General features: G+C 40.6%; 1 protein-coding gene across 1 annotated transcript in view; it reads left to right on the top strand.

Moving 5' to 3' along the window:
* The window catches only part of LOC124623117 (cysteine sulfinic acid decarboxylase-like), a 104650-nt gene that overhangs the window by 70650 nt on the left and 7102 nt on the right, over nt 1–26898 (top strand). The window contains exons 4-6 of the mRNA XM_047148910.1: nt 4632–4779; nt 21782–22010; nt 25691–25882. Coding sequence (XP_047004866.1) covers nt 4632–4779; nt 21782–22010; nt 25691–25882 — 569 coding nt within the window. The remainder of the gene's footprint in view (nt 1–4631; nt 4780–21781; nt 22011–25690; nt 25883–26898) is intronic.

Raw genomic sequence — 26898 nt, 5'->3', positions numbered from 1 at the left:
TATGAGACTGGAACAGTCCAAAATTTATCAGTCTTAAATAGTTAGCAGTGACTAAATCTCTCAGTTTCCACAATAGATATGTCACCATTGATATTCTTTTGCAAATGAGACTGACGTGTTCCTCCTCACTCAATTTGGAGTCAATATGGAATCCTAAAAATTTAGCTGTTCTAGTTCCTATATCATTAAATAGTCCTGAAAAAAGATGCTGGGTCTTGTCAGCAGTTTCTTAGAAGAGAACCTTTTTACAGCAGCATTTAGTGATTCCAGTGACATTTGTTGTCATGCTGATGTGCCCTGGTGAGCTGCATGGGTCATCTGCATAGCAGACCACAGATTGCAAAACATTATGTGGAAATCATTGATGGCAATAATGAGAATGAATTGCCCAAGCGCAGATCCCTATGGTACCTCTGTCTTTATCATTTTCACTAGAGAATGTCTGTTTCTCACTGCAACATATTGTTTTCTGTGGATTAAGTATGAAGCAATTATTTTTAGTGCTGTAGTCTGTACTCCATAAAATTCAAGTTTCTCAAGCAATGCTTCATAGGGGATACATTCAAAGGCCTTACTTAGGTCACATGGAACCGGTGGAACTTTATCCCTATTTTCAAAAGCAGTGATTACCTTGTTTACTGCTGAAATGGTATTTTTTCCTCGTCTGTAACAAACTATTTGTTCAAAAGGAGGTTATTTTATTCAAAATAATCACTTAATTGATTTATATAAGAGTTTCAAATATTTTGGAAATTGCAGTAGCTGCTGAAACTGGTCAATAATTTTGGGGGAGATTTTTGTCTCTTTTGAAATTTTTAATGACACAGGGAAAACCACAGACTGAAGAGATTTGTTAAAAATGTAGGCTAAAGGTTCACAGATAAAAGGAATAGTTTTCTTGACAATGTAGTTGGACAGCCAATAATTATCCATAGTTTTAGAGTTGGGGAATTATGTTATTGCTTTTATTACATCAGTGGATGTGATAACTTTCCACTGAAAAGACTGTTTCACTGGCAGCTGCTTACCAAGTAATTCTCTTGCAGATGTGTTGGTCAAGTTCATTCTGTTTCCAATTTCTTCCACTGAGGACACAAAGAACTTGTTCATCTGTTCTGATTCAAGTGATACTTTCTGTTTGTGGTTAGGGGAGTGTTCTTGTGTGATAATCTGCCCTGCCACATTGCACTTGTATGGCTCAGTTTCTCTAAACCTCTCAGCTTAGCTTTATAAAAAATGTATACTTCAGATACTTCATGTAGTCTATATCAGCTTGTTTAGTGTCACTCTCACTGTTCTTTTTACATGCAATTTGCAATATCAACATTGTCCCCTTGTGTTTTCAAGTTCTTTAGTGTATCAGTCTGCTAACTTTGTTTTTGGCTTACATTTAAACTTATTTTTTTTTACAGGTGAACAAGTATACCACGCTTCAATATATTTGCTAAAGAATCTGTCAAACACAGTTTCAATATTAGCTTGTCCAATCTGTATTTCATACAAGAAGTCCCATTTTATATAGCTTAGTCTGTCAGGAAACAAGTTCACAAATTCATCTTTCTGACCTCTCACCCAAGTTTTCTGGTTTTTGTCATGGGTGACATTATTGATGCGACATGACAGTTTGCTTTGTGAGGAGTAACGGTAATGGTCAGAGATACATCCATCAGCATGGCTAACAGCAAAAATCTCACTAGAGAAGTTGACAGTAATATTATCTAAGCAGGCTTCTTTATGAGTAGCACTTTTATTTGTACAGAATAAATTTAATGACCTTAAGATATTAAAAAAAGTTCTTGATACTTGCTTGTCAGAATTTGACATTTCTACACCACAGATAGCAATATTTTCTCTTCTTCCTTATTATCTTTTTTACAACAAGTTCAGAATTTTTCAAGATTACGTCTACTGCTCATTCAGAGGTCTACAGAGATTTACAACTATCATATTCTTATCTATCAGGTTTATGCAGCTTAACTCACAGTCTACTTCATAACGAAACTAGCTTGCATCAAGTTTTGTGACTTTTAGACTATTTTTGAGAAAAATTTTAACTCCACCATTTTTTTTCGGTTTTCTACATGTGATGCTGACCATAATGTAAGGTTTTGTGTAGTATTGCTGCAGTATACACTAAGTAAGAGACCTGTTTTGCAGCAATATGTGCATTCCTTGCTTTGGTAGAGACACTCATTCATCATATCCTTTCAGAAGCACGCAGAACAATGTGGCCACAGCTGGCATGGAATTCTATGCTGTACTGACTGGGAGGCACATACAGTAGTTGTTATCAACAAAATACAGTGCATCCAAGCAGTATTGAGGGACTGGTGTTTACTGTTATAGATAATGTGAGCTCTATTTGCTATGTATGGAGCCACAGTGTTGGCTTTTTGTCACATCAGTGTGTTTCTAGTTTTGCAAGAGCAGTCCAGTGACTTGCTCAACTTGTAAGACCTAAACAGCTGTCAAAACATCCTCCCAAGAGGTATGTGATGCTTTCATCACCACAATGCAGATATCCTTGCTTTCAAAGGATGTGCTTACTTCATCAATTTCTTAGCCACTGGTGCCCCCAATACTTATCTTCTCACATTAAACACCTATCATCATTCCACAACCGCAATACCAGATTGGATACGTCTAGCATCTTGGCTGTACCTTTACATACCACAAAATCTTTTTCCGTGTCATTCTCCATCTCAGCCATACGACTATGGAACGCGCTCCCCTGTGATCTGCATCTTAACCAGAACCACTCAAAATTCAAGAGGGAACTCAAGACTTACATATTAGGGATGGTATAGCCACCATTGTTGTGCCCCTCTCATCTCTTTCTTTCTCCTCTCCATCATAGCTTCGAATTTTACCATTCTATTTCTCTTCCTCTAATCTATCTATCTTTTCTGTATCTCTTTCACCCCATTCTATCGTCTTATGTCTCTGCTTGATGAGAATAACTCACAAGCTGCAAGAATATACCGAGAAAATTCCCAACTAGCAATAGGACTGACATTCATAAAAGAAAATATGTTTACTTTCATATACATAGTCATTACTATTATTATTATTATTATTCTTGATTGTTATAATTATTTTTTGATTGTTATAATTATCATTGTACTACTTTTATAATCTCTATTTTTTTTCTTTAACATTAATACTGTATAGCATGTTATATGTCCTTAATGTTCTGTAGAAACTGAAATTTGTTGAATCTGGGTATGCCTGGTTAGGTGTAAGAGAGGGCCTGAAGGCCCTAATCTTTCCAGTTAAAATAAATGCATAAATAAATAATAACTATGTCTCTAATTGTGGAACCCACGTCTAATTAGCATCCACAAATTTACAGTGATGACTAAGACTGTAGAGACTCTATGCTGAAGGTGTGACAAATGCAGGCCATAGTTTAGTTAAATAGGATAAATACTACTAGAGATGAAATCAGTGTCACTGACGAGTGCTGAGACAACATAAGCTGTAGCTTCCCATTATGTTATTTCTGTTTCTTTTGAATTTAAAACTGAAACAGTGCTAATTACTTCTGGTGTCATTCCTACTGTTAATGGAAGGATTGAAATGACATGTTCATTGCCAATTGAATTTATCATGCGGAATATAGAAGTCATAAACATTTTTGCCACAAACATAATGGCTATGTTATGAAAAGAATAGAGATTTTGAGTCGCAGACAGGCACAGCAAAAAATTGCTAAGCATTTGAGATTTTGGCCAAAAGATCTTCTTCTAAAGCAAACAATGTGTGCACATACCACCCCTCCCCCCCCCCCCCCCCCCACACACACACATATTCATGCAATCAATCATAACTCACACACATGACTACTCATACTATCATTTTCATAATGTTGTCATATATATAAATGTGATATATTTATAATATTTTCTAGGTGCAGAGAATACATGTGAAAGTCATACACAAACATTTTGATAGCCAGCTGCAAAGGAAATGCAAATAATTTGGGAGTGAAGGAAGCAACTCACCGAACAGCAGAAATTTTGAGTCATCAACAGACACACAAAGATAATGAAAACTTTGCTAAATTTTGGGTGAATCCTTTAATGAGTTATTTTGTGTGTGTTGGGAGGGAGGGAGGGGGTGTGACACATGCAGCTACATTGCCACCTCCCCCACCCACAACTTCCTCCTGTGCAGCTACATTGCTCTCTCTGTAGCTATAGTGTAGTAAAGATTTTTGTGCGATAACAGAAGATGTCTTTGCTACAAGTGGCATCTGTTGCAGAAATAGAACATACAGCTGTTATTCTGTAATTGTCTGTTCTTACACATCACACCAAACTGTGTTTGTAAATAAATAAGTTAGCATTATATGCGATAATCATCCATCTTTTGCAAGTAAACACTTTTCTGTGTTGTAGCACACAATCACACCTTGATATGTCCTTGTGTTTATTGTCCTTGACTCATTCTGTTCATGAAAGTTCCTTCTTTGATGAGGTTAATGGAATGCCTGATAAAATGTTTCTATAAGTGTAACAGATTTCTGCATATTTTTAGGATATTCAGTTATTTTATTCATATGTAATTTGTTGATTGCTCATTACCGAAAAAACAAAAACCTGAATGCTGTTCTTTCATTGGGCATACAGGCACAACAGTGTTGGGTGCAATTGACCCATTGAACCCTATTGCTGATTTGTGTGAAAAACATTCTCTGTGGATGCATGTAGATGCTGCTTGGGGTGGAGGAATACTTTTTTCTCGCAAATATTGTTCAAAACTGAATGGAATAAACAGGTACGTCAATTTTTTGCACTATTGTTTAAAGATATGCCACAATTAATTGTCATGAAAGCTGCACGCTTCATATGTTAAAAACTCTGACATTCAACGATATGAATATAATAGAGGGAAACATTCCACATGGGAAAAATACATCTAAAAATAAAGATGTTGTTACTTACCAAACGAAAGCATTGGTATGTTGATAGGAGACAATAAAAAACACACAAACACACACACAAATTTCAAGCTTTCGCAACCCAAGGTTGCTTCGTCAGGAAAGAGGAAAAGGAGAGGGAAAGACGAAGGGATATGGGTTTTAAGGGAGAGGGTAAGGAGTCATTCCAATCCCGGGAGCAGAAAGACTTACCTTAGGGGGAAAATGGGACAGGTATACACTCACACACACACACACACACACACACACACACACACACACACACACACACACACACACACACATCCATCTGCACATATACAGACACAAGCAGACATTGTAAAGGCAAAGAGTTATGTGCAGATGGATGTGTGTGTGTGTGTGTGTGTGCGCAAGTGTATACCTGTCCCTTTTTCCCCCTAAGGTAAGTCTTTCTGCTCCCAGGATTGGAATGACTCCTTACCCTCTCCCTTAAAACCCACATCCTTTCGTCTTTCCCTCTCCTTCCCTCTTTCCTGACGAAGCAGCCTTGGGTTACGAAAACTTGAAATTTGTGTGTGTGTTTGTGTTTTTTTTATTGTCTCCTATCAACATACCAACACTTTCGTTTGGTAAGTAACAGCATCTTTATTTTTAGATATAAACTCTGACATTCTTAATTTCTGAAAACAAATTAAAAGCTTTTCATGAATATAGAATTCTGTGGCCAGAGTCAGCTTCTGCAAATTCTTTGTGGTTTGTAACTGCATCATGATGTGAAATGAATTAATATTTTGATCAGTATTTCAGGTAGCTTGCATCATGTGATTGTCCACTGGTACACAACATGCTATAGAGAAACAGCTTGTAATAGTGACCAATATTTTGGTTCATTTTATAACATGAGAAGATCAGAAATCCAGAAGATTTCCATGGAAGCTTTTTTGTATTGTCAATTCCAGACTGTCAATAACTTTGCATCAGATTTATTTGTTATATAATTTGGAAATCAGTGAATGTTTCATTTGTAGTGTCGATGGTGGTATTGGTGGTGGTGGTAGTGGTGGTGGTAGTAGTAGTAATACTAGCAGTAGTAGTAATAGTAGTAATAATATTAGTAGTAGTAGCAATAATAGTATTAGTGATGCATTTAATTGTCATTTAACATTCTAGAATATGATATTAGACATGCAAAGTTACACAGAAACATATAAGCATATTAAAAGTATAAATAAACTACTTGCTTTCAAAACACATACAGATATATATCTATATCACCTTACTCACACCATTCAACCAAGATCTGCCTTTGTGAGCCTAGCTGCAGCAATCTAAAATGTACTTCAGTTACTGGAAAAAAGATAAAATTAGCAGGAGAAAACTAATTTAAGTAGTATATATTATTTTTGCTTACATATGTACTTAACTTCATAATGATGTTCCTGTTGGAAAAATATCCTCTCTGATAAATTGTTTCTAAATTGTGTTTTACACTGTATAAACAGGATGAAGTTAAGTAATTTTTAAATTTATTTCTAAATGTATTTGTTTTCTAGATTTCTGTCATATGTGATGTTTTCTTTTACAACTAGTTTTCTAAATTTATCTGTGTCTCAAGGTCAAGTTTTTAATCCACCTGACAGCCTTCTTCTATAGCTTCACAAACCATTCTCTTGGTATAAGGGCTTCATTTCCCCATATTATGATGCAGTATAATTATGTTATGATGGAATAGGCCATAGCCTAATGTTAACTATTTGTCTGGTGTTACTGTCTCGTTTTTTCCTCATTAGGAATATGCTGCTGTTTACTTTGGAACAAATTTTATTGATATGATAGTCCAAACTCATTTACCTATCAATTCTAACTTACTTTAATTATACTTTTTATAATTAGGCCCAGAGGACTGCATGACATCACAGTGCAGGCTCTCCATCTGCTTCTATCTCCTGCTATCTGTCTCCAGTTCTCCACACCCCACAGCTATAGCAAGTCTCATCTTACTCCATCCATCCACCCATCCATCTCTTCCTAGGTCTTCTAACAGCCACAAATTTATAGTTCTCTACTTTTAGAACTGAGTCTCCAATCTTAAGACAAATTTCGTTTGGCTGCAGTGATCCATTTCCATGTATCTGCTTGTATGTGTTATTGTTTGTCCATAGAAAATGTTTCACTGAGACATTTATTTGCTTTTTTTGTTAAGAATGCTTACTGCTTCAGAAAAAAGTCTCAGTTGTGAAATTATGTAATGTTGATGATGTGTTTCACCCTTTTGGGGCATCATCAGATTGTCTACAAAAACAAGAAACCAATAAGCACTGTAAGAGCCACACTTGGCACAGTGTCCGTGTTGGCAGGCACGCTAACATTACGGTGACAAATTGAGATACAGGTGACACGTACAGTGCAGCAAGAAGTACCCAGGTGGTGCACATGACTGGCTTAAGACACATTTTTGAAAAACAAAAGTGCATAAAACTAATAATGAAATGCAAAATAATGCAGACACATAAAACCCAAAAATTAAATAAAAACACAAAGAATAGGATAAATCATTATATGAAAAACAACAAATCAAAATATATCATTAAAACTCTGTCAGCTGAAGTAAAACAATTAAATTTTGGAGTACATCCATAGTGTATGCATTCTGAATCAATAAATCTTCAAGATACCAGGATTGGGGGCAGTCTTAAGCATCACAAACAAGAGACAAAAGTATTCTTAGTCATTAAAATAACATAAGTTATAAAATGTAAATAGGTTAAGTCATCTACAGTAAAAAAAGCTGTTAAAAAGTCTCCTTTAAAACATAGTTCACCCAACTTCACAACAAAAACCAACAAATAGAGAGTGATGCTGTGGACATAAAATAATCATTGCAGCAACATTCAGAACACTGATGTTTCATGATGCATGGATTTTGTATCTGGTTAGCGTGGTGTCTGTTTTACATTATATATGGTTTTATGACTAATATGTGATGTATCCAGCTACTTTTACATAAGTTTTTATTACTTTTAGTTCATGTTATCTGCATAGCTCTGCAAGATAGGACCATGCCATTTTCCTCAATTTGTATCTAACTGATGGATTTCTTGTTTTTGTAAACAATCTGATGATGTCCCAAAAGGGTTAAATGCATCATTGACATTAAATAATTTTGCAACCAAGACTGTTTTTGTTCTGAAACACTTTTAAACCAGTTGCTGTAACAGCCTGACATGATGAAATGGGAAAATTTTTAAACTTGCAGTTACTAGTCTTCCATTGCTCCTGTACTTACTGTAATGTTCACTGTGTTTGATGTCTTGTTGAGTGGCAGTTGGGAGCAGGTCATGATCAGGATGCCACGGACCACCACCCAAGGATATGGGTGAGTAGGCTCTTAGTGAATGCATGCCTGTCTGGAGCACAGCAGTATTAAACAATCGAACATTTATTGTTCAGTAATACATAGATAAGCAACAGCATACCCAGCTGCAGCAAGACAGGAGCAGTGCACATCCCGCCTGGAGGGCACTGACACCAGTGGTCAGCCAGTGTGGACACTGCTGTGATAACAAGGGGTGTCAAAAGGCTGCTGAGGTAGCAAGATGGCCGGCCATCAACTGCATTAGCAGTGGCAGCTGGAAGCTTTGCATGCAGTCTGTGGAGTTGCACCGAGTCATGCTGTGGCCACTGGGCAGTAGAGTGGCCAGCAGCAGTGCAGTCCACCCATAAGAGCAGGTGGTGTGCAGCTGAGACTGTGCCGCCCACGATGTTAGAAGAGTGGCTGCACATCCCTGGATGGGAACCAGAGACCTGCAGTACAGAAGGTGTCAGCAGTTGTAGTAGGGCTCCCAAGTAATCCACTGATCAAAGACATCTATGTCTTCCCCATCAGATATTCATGAATGGCAGTCCTGTGTGTATCAGTCTCTACGTTCCAGGATGGAACTTGCTGTTCCATAGAAGCTAGACAGCTAGAGGAGATGATAGTAATCCATCATAGGTCCTTCCTTCAGGCTAGTTGGCTTCAGACTAACATAATTCCATTGAAAAATGAGCAATATTTGTATGAGATTGGCCTGTGCTTGTTGTGCTGCTGTACTGTTTTCTTCACCATAACACGTAACTTTGCTATAGCCTAGATATGGCAAAAATCAAGCCATTTGAGTCACAACTGCTCCATATTTTTGCTGCATCCATAGTTTTGCAGTCACCACAGATGCCTACTACAGTGGAAACTCTGCAGACAGACAAGTGATGCGGGTTGTGGACTTTGCTGCGAAGTCTGGCCAACGAAGTGTGTTTACCAGCAAGTACCACATTTGACAACAAACACATGGGTATAGCCATCATCCATTAGAGGGCATCAACCAGCAGCAGAAGAAGGGGGCATGATGATCAGTGAACTATTTTCTGGTGATAATGTGTGTGCAAATAGTCCCAGAAATATCCTTCTGCCCCAGGCTAGATAAGCCAGTGCCCGGCCATTCAGCAGGCAGTTCTCAACTCCCTGAGTGCAGAGAAGATCAGCCGGTCCAGTAGTGTGCCATCTCAACCATCCTCTCTTCCGCAGTGATTGTGATACGTCATTTCTGTCATGCTATGCTGTCTACCAGCTGCAAACAGCTGACTTTGACATGGAACAGGTGTACAGGTATAGAGTTGTACGGCTATAGAGTCGGAGGGAACTCTGATTGTAGGAACTGCTAGTTATTTACTTTATCCACAGTAGGGATCCTTATTATTTTGTTGTTTTTGAAGAGTGTGTTACTGTTGGTGGTTTATTGTAGTTTCCTTAATAAATAAGTTGGCAAAATGAGTTGGTTCTTGCTCTGTAGATTTAGCAGTGGTGACAAGTTTGTTCAAATTCCTGTGTTGTTCCATTGTTTGTTGACATGGCTGAAGGTTTTCCTGGTTTAGATGTGCCATCAGCTCATGTCCTTGCACTGTTGGATCATGTTGAACACTCAAATGAATTTCTGATTCAGTGTCTGCAGGCTGTGACTAGTGTTCCTCTGGGAGTTCCAGCATTGGCTGCTCCTGCTGTGTTCCCGCCATTTAATAAGTCTATTGGACCATGGAGTAATTATGCAGCTCTGTTGGCACAACATTTCCTTGCTCATGGAATCATCGACACCAGCCAGCATCATACATTTTTTCTTGCATATGTGGGTCCTCACATTTATCGCTTACTGCAGCAGTTGCATCCGGAGGTAGTACCCCATGTTCCCCCTTATGAACAGCTGACTACCAGTTTAGCAGAGTATTTTGATGTTCAGGTAAACATTGTGGCAGCTCACCACAAGTTCTTCAGCTATCAGAAACTTCCACCACAGTCTTACAGGGAATGAATCACTTGCCTTCAGGGGCTTTCCCAGAACTGCAGATTCTCTTGTGTCAACCCGAGCTGTAAGCAGTCATATGGTTCAGTCCTCATTCTTGACATGATTCTGGTCCATGCTCCTGATGATGCCATGTGAACAGATTTGTTGAAGCTCGAGGATCCCTCCTTGGACACCCATCTGTCACTCATTCATGCCCATTAACAGTCTTCCCATTCATTTGTGTTGCTCCATCCCCCACCACAGATCTTTGCTGCACGGCAGCCCTGTCATCACTCGGAACCATGGTCACTGGAGCTGTGGCCATGCTGACAGCCAGTGGCGGGTGCCCCCCCCCCCCCCCCCCCTTCCGCCTCCTCCTCCAGACCAGTTTACAGATTCTCGCGCTGAGCAACATCAGAGGTTGCTCTTCTGTCATCAGTGCTTTGTTACACACCAGCACTGTGATTGTCATTTCTGGTGGGTGGTCTGTTCTGCCAGTGGGATGAAGGGTCATTGGCTAACCTTTGCCACTCCTCTTCATCAGTGGAGGTGGACCTCACAACATTGGATGCTCCGGACTCAGTCTTGGAGGATTCTGACCAGGTACCAACCATATCCTTTGTCAAGATGGTCCTCCTACATATGGAGGGATCCATTGCTCTGGTGGTCCAGATCAATGGGACTCCCCTCTGTTTCCTGTTGGTCACAGGGTCCTTGGCTACTATTACTGATGGCAACTCTCACTGCCGCTTGGGGACTCCGATGCTCCACCCATTCCTGATCCCCTTGAAGAGCTATAGTCATGACATTATCCATGTGCAGGGGTGGTACCTGGTGCAGGTGCAGTATCTCTCCCTTGATGTAACTGCTCGAGTTTTGGTCTTGGCCGTCCCCACAGCCAATAATCTGTTGGGGATGGATCTTTTTCATTCTCTTGGCATTGAGATCCATGATTCAGCCCTGGTGGTACAGTGTCCCCTGATGCTCTTTTACAGGAGCTTTTTGATTCCTTCCCTGACCTCTGATTCTTCTCTGAGTGTGTCCAGTTTTGAAGCACACATAGAACTACTTCCCTCATGGTTCCAAAGTTTCACAAGGGTCATCCAGTGCCTTTGTTCCTGTGGGATGCCCTACACAAGGAACTGAGTTGCCTCAAGGAGGCTGGCATTCTGACACCATTTCACCCCAGTCGCTGAGCTTTGTTCATTGTCATCCTCAAAAAACCGAATGGGTCCCTCCGGGTATGTGGTGATTTTAAGGCCACCGTCAATGCCCAGTCTGTCATTGACTCTCACCCTATCCCAAAGGTTGATGATATTCTGTCCAAGTTGGTGGGTGGCAAGAACTTCGCCAAAGTTGGTCTTAGGGATGCATACCTCCAACTGCCAGTCAATGCTCCCTCTCAAGAGGTCCTCATCATCAATACTCCCTTTGGGCTCTTCCGGTACAACCACCTGCCCTATCTTTGGGATAGCCAACATTCCAACCATCTTTAAATGCTTTCTGAAATCTCTGACTAAGGAGGTGCCCGGCACCGCCAATTACTTAGATGACATCTTGGTCACAGGGATCTCGGCCTCAGACTTATCACGGAATCTTTGGCTATATTTTGAGGTTCTGCAAGCTGCAGGGTTATGTTGTATCAGGGCTAAATGCCATTTTATGTGCCACAAGTGACCTATCTCGGCCGTGTCTTGAGCACTGCAGGCATTCACTCAATGCCGCATTACCTCGAGGCCATTCAGCAGCTCCTGACACTGACAACCATCTCCTAGCTCAAATCCATCTTAGGTCAACTCAATTATTGTTGGCGTTTCATCCCACATGCTGTGGCTCTGGCAGAGCCTCTACAATGCCTGTTTCATAAGAATGTTCCATGAACCTGGTCACTGGAATTTGACTGGGTTTTCCATCATCTCAAATCTGCTCTTCTCGCTCCACCATTCCTCATCCTATACAACCCCGCCAAGCCTCTTATTTTGGCCACTGATGCATTGGATTATGGGCTGGGTCTGTGTTGTCTCATATTGATGATGGTGCTGAGACCTCAGTGGCTTTCCCCTCGGAAATCCTGTCACATGCACAGTGCAACTATAGCCAAGTTGAGAAGAAAGCCAGCCATCATATATGGATTCAAGAAGTTCCACGACTTCATCTACAGTTGCTGGGTCACACTCTACATGGACCACATGCCCTTGTTCTCTGTGTTCGGCACCACATCTGCCATCCCTACCCAGACTGCACACCACCTGCAGCACTGGGTGTTGTTCCTTGCAGGTACACCTACCACAGCTGTTACTGGGCCACAGCCCTCCATGCCAATGCTGATCTTCTTTCTCAACTTTCTGTGGGGGTGGATTCTGACTTCGATTCTTATCCAGTTGCTTGTTTTCATCTGGATGACATGGCTGCCTCCACCATCACCACATTGCCACTGAACGCCTGGCTCATTGCACAGCTCATGGCCTTGGACCCAGTTCTCCAGATGGTTCTGCACTATGTTCAACTCAGGTGGCCCTCTGATTGTTGACAAGTGTCAGGCCAGGAGGTTCAGGCTTACTGGCCTTGTTGCAATGACTTGTCCATACATGACAGGATTCTTCTCTTAGGGCACACTGATCGTTGGCTTGTCATGATACCGTCCTCCCTCCATCAGTGGGTCCTCATGTCCTACATGTTGGGCACTGAGGGATCATACTGACAAAGCACCTTGCCTGCCAACATGTCTACTGCTGGGGAATGGACAGTGAAATCACCTGCATGGTGGGTTCCTGCTCCTCCTGTCAGCATCAGCAGTCAGGGATACCACAACCCCCGCTTCCGTGGCCTACAATCACCGCCCCATGCCCCCAGCACCATCTGGATTTTGTGGGCCCATTCCAAGGATCCTACTGACTCCTTTTGGTGGACGCCAGCAGTGGTTTCCCATACACTGCATGCATGTCCTTGATGACTGCCACCCGCACCATTCAATTCCTCTCTCACATTATCGCCATTGAGGGTCTGCCGGAGGTGATTGTGATGGACAATGGCCCGCAGTTCACATCAGCAGAGTTTACTTCCTTCTGTGCTACATTGGGCAGCCAGCTGCTCCATACGGCGCCATTCCATCCTGCCTCCAATGGGTTGGCTGAAAGGTTTGTCCACACATTTAAATTGCAGATGGCCAAACTGTGTCAGCATCAGTCCCTTACAGCTGCCCTCGACCTCCTCCTGTCTACTTATCATTCTTCTGGTCATGATGGGTCATTCTAGCAGAGAAGTTGCACAGCTGCCCTCATTGGACACCCTTGTCACTGCTGTCTCCTGCTTCCCTGCATCCAGCTGCTCCGATCTCAGCATGGCTGCAGTTTTCTCCTCAGGATCCAGCCTGAGCATTGGTGTTTCCCAAGTTCTGCCCCTGCTGAGTTCCTGCCACAGTCTCCACACTTCTCAGCTGCATCATGAAAACTGTCACCCTTACTGATGGATCCCTCTGTTGGAAGCACTTTGACCAACTGCGACACCATCGTGGGCTGGGCCCAGCACTGCCATCGTCTCTGGCGCTGCACCTTTAGTCAGATCTTCTGGGAGGCTGGCGGCTCATTGGACATCCCTTTGCTGCCACCACTGTTACAGCCGCTGTAACTGCATCTGCCACAGTTGCAGCCACTGCCGGCTTTCACTGAGTCCCCGTGGGCAGGACCCCACCGATGGTATGGATGTTGATGAGGCTCCCCTCGCCACCAGCACCTCCACCACCACCCATGGTCTCATTCCACCAGCAGAGCCTGGGACCAATTTCAAGATGTGCCTTCGCCTCACCCCTGGGAAGGGGGTGGGGGGGGGGGGGGACAAGCACATATTGTATGGCCAACATTCATGAAAGCATCAACCAGCAGCAGAGGAAGGGGGCATGATGATCAATGAACTATTTTCTGAATGAGGTTTTCACTCTGCAGCAGAGTGTGCATGATATGAAACTTGCTGGCAGATTAAACCTGTGTGCCAGACCGAGACTCGAACTTGGGACCTGGCAGAATTAAAGCTGTGAGGGGAGGTCATGAGTCATGCCTAGATAGCTCAGTCAGTAGAGCACTTGCCTGGAAGGGCATAAGTCCTGAGTTCGAATCTCGGTCCGGCACACAGTTTTAATCTGCAAGGAAGTTTCATATTGGTGCACACTCCAGTGCAGAGTGAAAATCTCATTCTGGAAACATCCCCAGGCTGTGGCTAAGCCTTGTCTCTGCAGTGTCCTTTCTTCCAGGAGGCTAGTTCTGCAAGATTCATAGAAGAACTTCTGTGATGTCTGGAAGGTAGGAGATGAGGTACTGGTGGAGTTAAAGCAGTGAGGATGGGTCATGAGTCATGCTTGGGTAGTTCAGTCAGTAGAGCACTTGCTCACGAAAGGCAAGGGTCCCAAGTTCGAGTATTGGTCTGGCACATGGTTTTAATCTGCCAGGAAGTTTCGAAATATTTTCTGGCAATCACCTGGGGCTAGATAAGCTGGCACCTGGCCATTCAGCAAGCAGTTCTTGACTTGCCGAGTGAATTGGTAGTTGTTTACTTGATCCACAGAAGGAATCCTTATTGTTTTCTTGATTTTAAAGAGTGTGTTACTGTCAGTGGTTTATTGTAGTTTCCTTAATAAGTAAGTTGGCTAAGCAAGATGGTTCTTGCTCTATAGACTTAGCACATAGTTTGGTGCCTTGGACTGCCCAACTCAACTATAGGGTGAGGTAACCAGCTTGATGATGATGATAATGTTTGGTTTGTGAGGCACTCAACTGCACGGTCATCAGTGCCCCTTCATATTCCCAATCTACACACAGTTCTAACTAGCCAGTTTAATGAATGATGATGGAACGATGAGTACAACACAAGCACCCAGTCCCCAGGCAGAGAAAATCCCAATCCGGACAGGAACCAAAACCAGGACCCTGTGATTCACAGGTAGGTAACCAGCTTGTGGTTCACCCATAACACTGTGGTAGCAGCAATCAAACTTTGTTGAAATTTCACTCAGCTATTATGGCTACTTCCCTCTGCTTCTTGTAAGAAATGATCTTAACACAAATCTCCTAGGACATATTACTTTACAAGCAGAAAATTTATTTACGGTCTTTAACTTCCACATATTTTATGCTTTTTTCATAATTTTTTTTTGGTTTTCAACAAGAGAATATATTACATCAGCAGTTTTAATCTTTACACCATAGCAAATAGATTTTCGTGTAATTTTTTTTCCTTTGGAAAACACGGTTGGATGTTTTTGAAATCTCAAAAAAACAATTAACAGATTTTTCTTCACTCATCAGGTGCTTCTATTTCACTTGTGTAGATTGTGTGGGCAATGGAACACCACTTTAGGAATGGTGAAAAATGTACTGGGTATGATGTCCTTCATTTCAGGGCATGATGATGTGTAATCAAAGTCCTGATTAAGGGTGTGGTTCGGTTGCTCCAGTCTGGGGTGGTACTGGATGATGAAGGGGGCATTTCCTTGTAGCTGATTCTTGGGGGGTAGTGGAGTATTGGGGATGAGTGAGGAAATGGTAAGGGAGATCTGTGTGTGGACTAAGTCTGGCAGATAGTGCCTGTCTCTGAAGGTCATACTGAGATCCGCAGTATACTGGGCAAGGGAATTCTAGTCACTGCAGATATAGCATCCATGGTTGGCCAGAAAATATGGGAGGGATTTTTTCATGTGGAAGAGATGATAGCTGTTGAAATGCAGGTTCTGTTGATGGTTGATGGGTTTAATGTGGACAGAGGTGTGGATGGTGCCATCAGAGAAGAAGAGGTCAACATGCATGAAGGTGGGACACTGGGTTGAGAAAGACCAGGTGGAGTGGATGGGAGAGAAGGTATTGAGATTGTGAAGGAATGAGTATAGGGTGTGTTGGCCCTGAGAGTGGATCATGGAGATGTCATTAATGAACCTGGTGCAGAATAGGGGTCTTGCATTTTGGGAGGCTAGGAAGGGCTCCTCTAGATGACTCATAACCAGTTTGGCACAGGAAGGTGCAATGCAGGTCCTCATGGCCATGCCAAGACTGCAGTCTCAGGTGAATGAAACCACTCCAACAGTTGCCTGTGATGCTGTCGTGTTTGTGAGTTGCGGTTGCTTGAGTGTGTGTGTGTGTGTGTGTGTGTGTGTGTGTGTGTGTGTGTCCATATGTGTGTCTATTGTTGACAAAAGCCTTAATGGCCAAAAACTATATTATGAGTCATTTCTTTGTGCCTATCTGTGACTCAGCATCTCCGTTATATGGTGAGTAGCAACTTTCCTTCTCATAATATTCAATAACCAATGAACAGGTAGCATTCTATGAGTCAGAGCATGGAACGTCAGAAGCTTCAACATGGTAGGGAAGCTAGAACATCTGAAAAGGGAAATGCCAAAGCTCAATCTAGATACAGTGGGGGTCAGGGAATTGAAATGGGAAGAAGACAAGGATTACTGGTCATATTAGTACAGGATAATATTGACAGCAGCAGAAAATGGTGTAATTGGAGTAGGATTCATTGTGAACAGGAAGGTAGGGCAGAAAAAGTCAGTGATAGGGTTGTTCTTATCAGAATCAACAGCAAAACAACACTGACAATGATAGTCCAGGTATAGATGCTGATGTTACAAGCTGAATATGAAGAGAGAGAGAAAGTATATGAGGATACTCAAAGGGTAATGCAGTGCATAAAGGGAGATGAAAATGTCAGGGAGAGTCATGGGGGACTGGAATGCAGTTGTAGGGGAAGAAATAGAAGAAAATGTTACAGAAGAATATGGGCTCAGGACAAGGAATGAGAGAGGAAAAAGACGAATTGAGTTCTGTAATAAATTTCAGCTAGTAATAGCAAATGCTGTGTTCATGAATCACAAGAGGAGGAGGTATACTTTGAAAATGCTGGGTGATACAGGAAGATTTCAGTTAGATTACATCATGGTCACACAGAAATTCTGAAATAAGATACTGCATTGTAAAGCATACCCAGGAGCAGATATAGACTCAGATCACAAAGTAGTAGTGATGAAGAGGAGGTTGAATTTAAAGAGATTAATCAGGAATAATCAATATGCAAAGAAGTGAGATACGGAAGTACTAAGGAATGACAAGATATGCTTGAAGTTCTCTAAGGCTATAGATACTGCGATAAGGAATAGCTCAGTAGGCAGTACAGTTGAAGAAGTATAGACATCTCTAAAGAGTGCAATCACAGAAGCTGGAAAGAAAAATGTAGATACAAAGAAGGTAGCTGCCAAGAAACCATAGGTAACTGAAGAGATACTACAGTTGATTGATGAAAGAAAGAAGTACAAAAATGCTAAGGGAAATTCAGGAATACAGAAATACAGGTTTCTTAGGAATGAAATAAATAGGAAGTGCTAGGAAGTGCAGGAAAGCTAAGATGAACTGGCTCCATGAAAAGTTTGAAGAAATCGAAAAAGAAATGATTCTCATAAGGACTGACTCAGCATATAGGAAAATCAAAACAACATTCAGTGAAATTAAAAGCAAGGGCGGTAACATAAAGAGTGCAACAGGACTTCCACTGTTAAATGTAGAGGAGAGAATAGATGGGTGGAAAGAGTACATTGTAGATCTCTATGAGGGGGAAGATTTGTCTGATGAGATAGAAGAAGAAACAGGTGTCGATTTAGAAGAGATGGGGAATCTAGTACTAGAATCACAATTTAAGAGAGCTTTGGAGAACTGAAGACCAAGTAAGGCAGAAGGGGTAGATAACATTCCACCATAATTTCTAAAGGGGGAAGTGCCTACAAAGCAACTGTTCATGTTGGTGTGTAGAATGTATGAGTCTGGTGACATAATAATTGAGCTCTGCAATAAATTTCAGCTAATAATTGAGAATACTCTGTTCAAGAATCACAAGAGACAGAGGTATTTGGAAAAGGCTGGGAGTTACAAGAAGATTTAAGTTAGGTTACTTCATGGTCAAACAGAGAGATTTGAAAATCAGATACTGGATTGTAAGAGATACCCAGGAGCAGGTACAGACTCAGATCACAATTTAGTAATGATGATGAGTAGGCTGAAGTTTAAGAAATTACTCAGGAAGAATCAATATACAAAGAAATGGTACTTGAAAGTACTAAGGAATGAACAGATATCCTTGAAGGTATCTTAGGCTATAGATACAACAATAAGGAATAGCTCAGTTGGTGGTTTAGTTGAAGAGGAGTGAACATCTCTAAAAAGGCAATCACAGAGGTTGAATGCAGAATATGGATTGGGAATAAACTGAAGAAAGACAAGAGTAATGAGAAGTAGCTGAAATGAGAACAGTGTGAAACTTAACATCAGGATTGATGGTCATGAAGTAGATAAAGTTAAGGAATTCTGCTACCTAGGCAGCAAAATAATCCATGGCGGACACAGCAAGAAAGGCATCAAAAGCAGACTAGCTCTGGTAGGAAGGACATTTCTGGCCAAGAGAAGTTTACTAGTATCAAACATGCCTTAATTTGAGGAAGAAATTTCTGAGAATGTGCATGTGGAGCACAGCATTGTATGGAAGCGAAACAAAGACTGTGGTAAAACCAAAACAGAAGAGTATCGAAGAATTGTTGAAAATTAGGTAAACTGATAAGATAAGGAATGAGGAGGTTCTGCACAGAATTGGAGAAGAAAAGAATATGTGGAAAACACTGACAAGGAGAAGGGACAGGATGATAGGACATCTGTTGAAACATCAGGGATTGACTTCCATGGTAGTAGAGGGAGCTTATAAGGCAAAAACTGTAAAGGAAGACAGAGATTGGAATACATCCAACAAATAATTGAGAACATAGCTTGCAAATGCTTCTCTGAGATGAAGAGGCTGGCATAGAAGAGGAATTCATGGTGGGCTCATCAAACCAGTCAGAAGACTGATGACTAAAAAGAAATTCCTACTAACCAATTATCCACCACGATGAATGGCCACTGCCAAACTATGGCCAGCAACACAGTAGACCACCTTGTGGCACAAATGCAGCTGAACATAATGTCATTGATTTCAGTGTCTGTTTCATAACCCAGGCCATCTGGATCCTCCCATCCACCTCCAGCTTTTCTGAACTCCGCAGATGGGCATTATCCTTACAACACATTTTCCGCTCCTGAAATTATCTCAACCTCAATCTATACTAAACTACTGTCTCCAAATCTTCCATCCAACAGTTTCCACTCTTCTGCTCTATCACATCCTCCCTATTCTCATCCTCTTACCCTCTGCCAATGCACCCATCCATCTTTCCCTTTCCCCAGTCCTCTCCTTTTTTGCCCCCCACCCCCCTCTCCATGCCCCACAGCTCCCAAAGCTGCACCTGTTGAAAATATAGTCCCTGCATGCTCTGCCATACAGCACTCTTTTCTCTCCTCAACCATACCCTTTATCTCTCCCTCTTACCCACCCCCTCCTGATTCTTGCTTCCGTTCTACATGACAGTTGCATACCATTCCGAGCTGCTGGAGATGATGGTCATGGTTGCATGAGATATGCTTGCTGGTATGAATGAATATGTGTGTGTGTGTGTGTGTGTGTGTGTGTTTCTTTTTGTGAATTAAACTTTGTGCCTCTCAGTAACAAAAATTTTTTGGTCTTAAAAAGTCATGCAGTCCTAATTGGCACAGGACTTGTCTTTACTACTTAAAAATGAGACTTATGAAATAATATAATTTTGCTACACTGCACAGATTTAGTGATAGTAGTGATATTCAAATGAAACATTTTGTCATAAATGTGACTTTACATCCAGGGTAGGGATACAAGAATCTTCAAGTATTGTGGTACAGTGCATTCAGTAAGTTTCCAGTCCCATCTTTTTATAAACTTACATTGACACCTCCCATTACAAAAAAACTTTTGAAACTAACTAGTCAAGACCCTTTAGGACAGCCTGTCGAGATGCACTGGTCTATCCATTTTCGCTTTATCCTTTAGGTGTGGACTCTAAGAACAATGTTTGTTATAAAATAACATTTGCTATTGACAGTCACAATTTTCCAATTTATTCCCTGGAAGACACATTCTGGGAAACAATTACCATTATTGAGGGCATTTTTAATTTATCATAGTATTTATGTGTGATGTTATGTGTGAGCTGCTGCATGGAAACCACACATCACTTACACAATGCAGCAGCACTGAAATTGCAAACATAACACAATAGTGCCATAATTCATGAAAAACACCTTTGATATTACTTCCCAGAATGCATTGTACAGAAAGTAAGTGAAGGAGAATTGCATCATTTCAGATGACATGTTTTAGAGTCATTGGCATTCTGGTCCAAGCTCAAGATGACAGCCATAAGGGCATGAAGTGTGTTTGATTGTGTGAATGACTGTGTTTTGTGTTTCTTTTTCTGATGGAGGCTGTGGCTGAAAGCTAATGTGTAAATGTCTTTTAATTGTGCCTGTCTGTAACTCAATGTGTCAACTTTATGGTAAGAAGCAATCTACCTTTTATTTTGATTGTAGAAAGATACTTAGAAGTTTGGCCCACTTCATCTTTACTTTTCGTGTTGGCTGGCCTAAAATAGAATTTTGATACTTTGTTCTGGCCTTTTCAGTGTGTTATAAGTATCTCCATATTATAAAATATGTGAAAGATTTTCTATTTATTGGGAATCTGAGAGGATTGATAAAAAGTCTCTGGTCTGTCCAACAGTCATCAATGTCCTTGCAGTTAGTGTGATGTGGATGTCTTTCTTGTCCGGCCACGGTGGCCGTGCAGTTCTGGCGCTTCAGTCTGGAACCGCGGGACTGCTACGGTCGCAGGTTTGAATCCTGCCTCGGGCATGGGTGTGTGTGATGTGCTTAGGTTAGTTAGGTTTAAGTAGTTCTAAGTTATAGGGGACTTACGACCTAAGATGTTGAGTCCCATAGTGCTCAGAGCCATTTGAACCATTTTTTTTTTGTCTTTCTTGCCCAATTCAAGACATTAATATAGTGAATAAAATGCAAAATTCCCAGATGTGTAGTCAGACATAACACAATCTGTTCAGTAAGTTGCACAGATACTTACCGACATACAGTTATGCGGTAGAATATACCAACTTTTAGCATAAAACTTCTTCAGCTGAACTGAGAAATACCTTCAAGATCAATAGATAACAATTCTTTGATAGCAATATATGTTGAGTTATGAACACAAAAGAAATGTCCAGTAAAGTTAAAAAATAGAATATTTTGGAAATAATAAACAAAATTAAGTACAGACTCAATGCCATGCGGCTGAAAGACTGGCAAAAACAGTTTCCAAAAAAACTACTATTTCTCCAGTTTATGTACTATCTCTCCTACACACACACACACACACACACACACACACACACACACACACACACATAAATGATACACAAAGTGAGTGTCACGATTCTCCATGACCACCAAAAGTGTGTGTGTGTGTGTGTGTGTGTGTGTGTGTGTGTGAGAGAGAGAGAGAGAGAGAGAGAGAGAGAGAGAGAGAGAGAGAGAGAGGGAGAGAGAGAGAGAGAGGGAGAGAGAGAGAGAGAGAGAGAGAACTCAAATAATTTTTAAGTATTCTTGCAAGTGTATTATCTATTGATTTGCAGAGCAGATTCAGTAGTATGGAATCCTCACAAGCTTTTGGCGTCTCCACAACAATGTTCAGTTCTTCTTGTACGCCACCCTGGTTTACTAAAATCGTGCCATGCTCGTGAAGCAGCCTATCTCTTCCAAAAAGACAAATTTTATGACACGAGTTATGATATTGGAGATAAATATCTTCAGTGTGGTCGTCGTCCTGATGTCATGCATTTCTGGCTTATGTGGAAAGCAAAGGTAGGATTCTTATGAGATATGTCGCAAATTAAATTATGATAATTATTTATGATAGATACAAGAGGCTGTATGAGTGGTGTAAGTAGTAGCCTAGTACCTGTTGTTGTTCTTAGAAAATATGCCATGAGAAATTTAATTAGAAGTAGTTCCTACTTTGGAGAGAGAGAGAGAGAGAGGGAGAGTTTTTATTTCGTGTAACTTGAAAGCTGTTATGGCTTTTACTGGCCATTAGAATGGCAATAAAATGTGGGCAGTGGGCTAGATGATTGGAATCAGGACATTTGGTTACATCTAAACTGTGAGAGTCTTGTGCTTGGGCCACTCCTGCATCAAGATTGTGCAGGCATGTCAAGGTTATTCCATGAGTTCCATGGCTCAGAGAAAGCCATTGCAAGCAAGTGTCAGCTGTCTTGGGCAATACTGTATTGATGACAGTGGTTAACATTGACAGCTTTGGATTGTAACAGTGAACAGACAGGCCACAGTGTCTCAAATCAGTTACCAGTTCAGTGCTGAACAAGATCCAGTGGTCCGGTACTTCATACAGAACCACTTCCTGACAACAGAGTATGGAAGCCACCACTGTACTGGTTCACCTCTACTTACTGCACATCTGAAGGATCAGAGAGGATATACATCAGACCACTGATGTTGAATGCTTGAACAATGGTTTGCATTGAAAGCAGGATATTGGTGCAGAGTCTTTCAGTTTTATAATATGCATACAATTAGCCATTTTTAAACTTTACAACCTTTTCATTGACGTGTTACGGCATTCATTAGCAAACATGTAAGGGTAAATTTAATTAATATTTACCAGAAAATATATTTAAAAATGTAGGGTGACTATGTTGGGACAACTGCCAGTACTTTACTGTGAAGTGAAACTTCAAATGACAAACATGTAACTAAGAAGTTTTTAAAATGTACTTTGTTGTGAAAAGTGTAATTCCATCATTTGCCTACCCTAATAACCCGACAAATGTTTCACAATATTTTTAATTTTTTGTATTCAATTTCACTAGACATGAAAAAACCTAACTTTTCACAGTATTGAGTTTAACAGGATCTGACAACAACCAAACTGACCACCTGCTGTAACTTTGAACATAGCGGCAGCTACCACTGCACTAAATTTGGGGGGGGGGGGGGGGGGCACTCCACTGTGGTATATGTAGCATTCAACAAAAGCCATATTACATAATACCATTTAGATGAGTGAATAATTGGAATTACAGCTAACAGTTATAAATTTTTAGTAGTCTGAATACAGGGTTTGATACTATTAAATATGGTTACAAATTTTATGAAAGGAGAGTTTAGATATTAACACAGTTTTAAATCGATTAGAGAAATACATTTTTTAAAGAGTTAATACAGGAAAAAAAGTTATTTTGCATTTCAATTACTCAGTGGTTATTATTGTTAATAATTTCCCAGAGTCTTTGACACAAGATTAACAAAATGATACAGTTATTTGTCTTGATGAAATTTTGTAAATACACACATCAAAAAAAGATTTCTTTAACCCCGGTTCCAAGAACTCCTGAAGATAGAGGTTGATTGTGGATATTGTATCACAGATGCAATCCCTATAACTGTTCAGAGATGTCACTAAAGCCACCCAAAGATGTAAACAACCATGCATGAGCTCAGCCTACTAGATGGTGGAGGTCCAATAGCCGATCAGTTCCAATTATTTCACCAGGAAGGTGGTACATGGCTCATGTTGCCTGTAGTTCAACCTTGCCTAGATGGTCAATGCTGCAGTTCGATCATGTTTGCATTGTTACTTTGTGCCAGGAAGAGCTCTCAACAAGTGAAGTGTCCAGGCATCTCGGAGTGAACCAAAGCGATGTTGTTCAGACATGGAGGAGATGCAGAGAGACAGGAACTGTCCATGACATGCCTCACTCAGGCACTCAAGGGCTACTACCGCAATGGATGACCACTGCCTATGAATTATGGCTCGGAGGTACCCTGACAGCAATGCCACCATGTTGAATAATGCTTTTTGTGCAGTCACAGGATGTCGTGTTACGACTCAAACTGTGTGCAATAGGCTGCATGATAGGCAACTTCATTCCAGACGTCAATGGCGAGGTCCGTCTTTACAACCACGACACCATGCAGCATGGTACAGATGGGCCCAACAACATGCCAAATGGACCACTCAGGATTGGCATCACATTCTCTTCACTGATGAGTTGACATATGCCATCAACCAGACAATCATCGGAGATATGTTTGCAGGCAATCTGATGAGGCTGAATGCCTTAGATGCACTGTCCAATGAGTGCAGCAAGATGGAGGTTCCCTGCAGTTGTGGGGTAGCATTATGTGGGGCTGATGTATGCCACTGGTGGTCATGGAACATGCCATAACGGCTGTGCGATACGTGAATACCATTCTCCAAGTGATAGTGCAACCATATCAGCAGCATATTGGCAAGACATTCATCTTCATGGATGACAATTTGTGCCCCCATCGTGCACATCCTGTGAATGACTTTCTTCAGGATAATGACATCACTCAACTAGAGTGGCCAGCATGTTCTCCAAACATGAACCCTATCGAACATGCCTGGGATAGATCGAAAAGGGCTCTTTATGGACGATGTGACCCACCAACCACTCTGAGGGATCTATGCCAAATCGCCATTGAGGAGTGGGACAATCTGGACCAACAGTGCCTTGATGAACTTGTGGATAGTGTGCTATGATTAATACAGGTATGCATCAATGCAAGAGGACTTGCTACTGGGTATTAGAGGTACTGATGTGTACAGAAATCTGGACCACCACCTCTGAAGGTCTTGCTGTATGGTGCTACAACATGCAATGTGTGGTTTTCATGAGCAATAGAAAGGGCAGAAATGAAGTTTATGTTGATCTCTATTCCAGTTTTCTGTACAGGTTCCAGAACTCTCAGAACTGAGGTGATGCAAAACTTTTTTTTATGTATGTATTTTTTTAGTTAATTTGAAACTGATACAGAATTTTTGCAGACTAATAACACAATGACTTTTGAAAATGACTGTGTTTTACAGTAAACATGAAAAATTTATGTAATTAAATTTCTTTATTAAAGTTAATGTATCATATTCCACTCTAATCTGTATCATTACAATGAGCATTACTTACATTTGCTCATATACAGAATGCAGAAGCAATATTTTCTTCCTTTACAATAGATGACATAGTTTCTCTCTCCATATACTAAAGTCATTATTTGCTCATTCCACAGTCATGATAGTTTTCCACCATTACAGGATCAGTCAATGAATGTGTGTATTAAAAAACTGTTTTCTGTTCTGAAGAGGTTTAAGCTCTATGCTTGAGGACAGAACTACAAAAATTTTATAGCTATGCAGCTAGTACATATACTTGTAAAATGAAAAGTAAATAATAATTTTTCACCTGTACATGAGTGCCCAGTGTGTAGTTACATAAAATGAAACTGAAGTAACAGGGAAATTCCCAATTGTACTACCACGATTTCTGTGCATGTCATCATTCTTGTAAGAGTGTGATATTGATGGTGAAATGTATTTAATGATATTTGTGAATACTCAGTATGAATAAAGATTAGTGCCATTATATATTCTGTTGTGTCATTTGTTTGTCATATTTGTAGTAACATGCTTGGGAATAACATGATATTTTTATTCTTTTTTAAAGGGTTCTGAAGGATTTGAACAACATGTAGACAGTTTGATGGACTGTTCACGGTACCTTACAACAAAGATAAAGGCTCACAAAGCATTTAAACTGGTTTTGGAACCCGAATATATTAATGTTTGCTTCTGGTACATTCCAAAGAGGCTGCAAGGCCTAGATAATCAAAATGATTTCCACCAGTCTTTGCACAAGGTATTTATTATTTACTATTTAAATTTATTACCAAACATTTCCATTACACTAGAAATATTGATGGTACAAGTCATGTATAAATGCATACTGTCATGTTTTACATTTAGAAAACTCAGAAGGCTACATAAAATTTGTTAAATTCATTGATATTGCATCTCCAGGTTCACCAATTTTCAGTAATGTAATGAGATGAATGGAACTTTCTAGAGTATTATGACTGGACAGCTGCTACATTATGTTCAATTTTTTTCTACTGTGGATCCAGAAATTGAAATATGAATAGCTACTCTATGCTAAATAATAAATTCTCACATGTGAAGTGTACAAACTGTACAGTGCAATCAAGAGCTCAAGTTCCACTACCACTAGGGCTGTAAAGTGGTCTAGTCTGTTAGGTATCAAAAGAGCAAAATACACATACAACACACTATGTTGTACTTAAGAGTAGTACTGCATGGAATGAAGTCTAGACAGTTAAAAAGAGATCCATGAACAGGCTTAAGGTATTTGATATGTGAATGTATCATTGTACATTAAGAGTCTTCTGTACAGTTCGCATGACAGACAGCAGAAGTACTTAACTAACAATGTATTCTGAACAATTTTTCATGTGGAAAGTACAGTTTCATGCAGCTTATCACTGAAAAAAGAAGGGACATTTGGGGGTGAATGGAAGATAATTTAGGCATCACTGAATCCTTAAGGGTGGCTCAACATCTTGGACATTACCAACTTGGTTAGGAAAGTTGAGAAAAGAGGAAAATGCTTGATGGTGGCTTGCAACCTTCTGCAAGAAGACAGCACTCAAAGGTGTAGTAATAATAATAATAATAAGAAGAAGAAGAAGAAGAAGAAGAAGGAGGAGGAGAAGAAGAACAAGAAAAGAATGAAGAATTCTGAGGTAACAGCTGTGGCAGCAATGATGGCATTTTGAAGTAACTTTCTTACAGTGATAACAAACATTGCACCTCAGAATGAACAACAAAATACTGAGGAGTTAGATTTACTCCAGCAAA

Source organism: Schistocerca americana, chromosome 1, assembly GCF_021461395.2.
Source record: "Schistocerca americana isolate TAMUIC-IGC-003095 chromosome 1, iqSchAmer2.1, whole genome shotgun sequence".
Taxonomy (NCBI): domain Eukaryota; kingdom Metazoa; phylum Arthropoda; class Insecta; order Orthoptera; family Acrididae; genus Schistocerca; species Schistocerca americana.
Note: the sequence above shows the minus strand (reverse complement) of the source record. Positions and strands in the feature narration are given on the sequence as shown.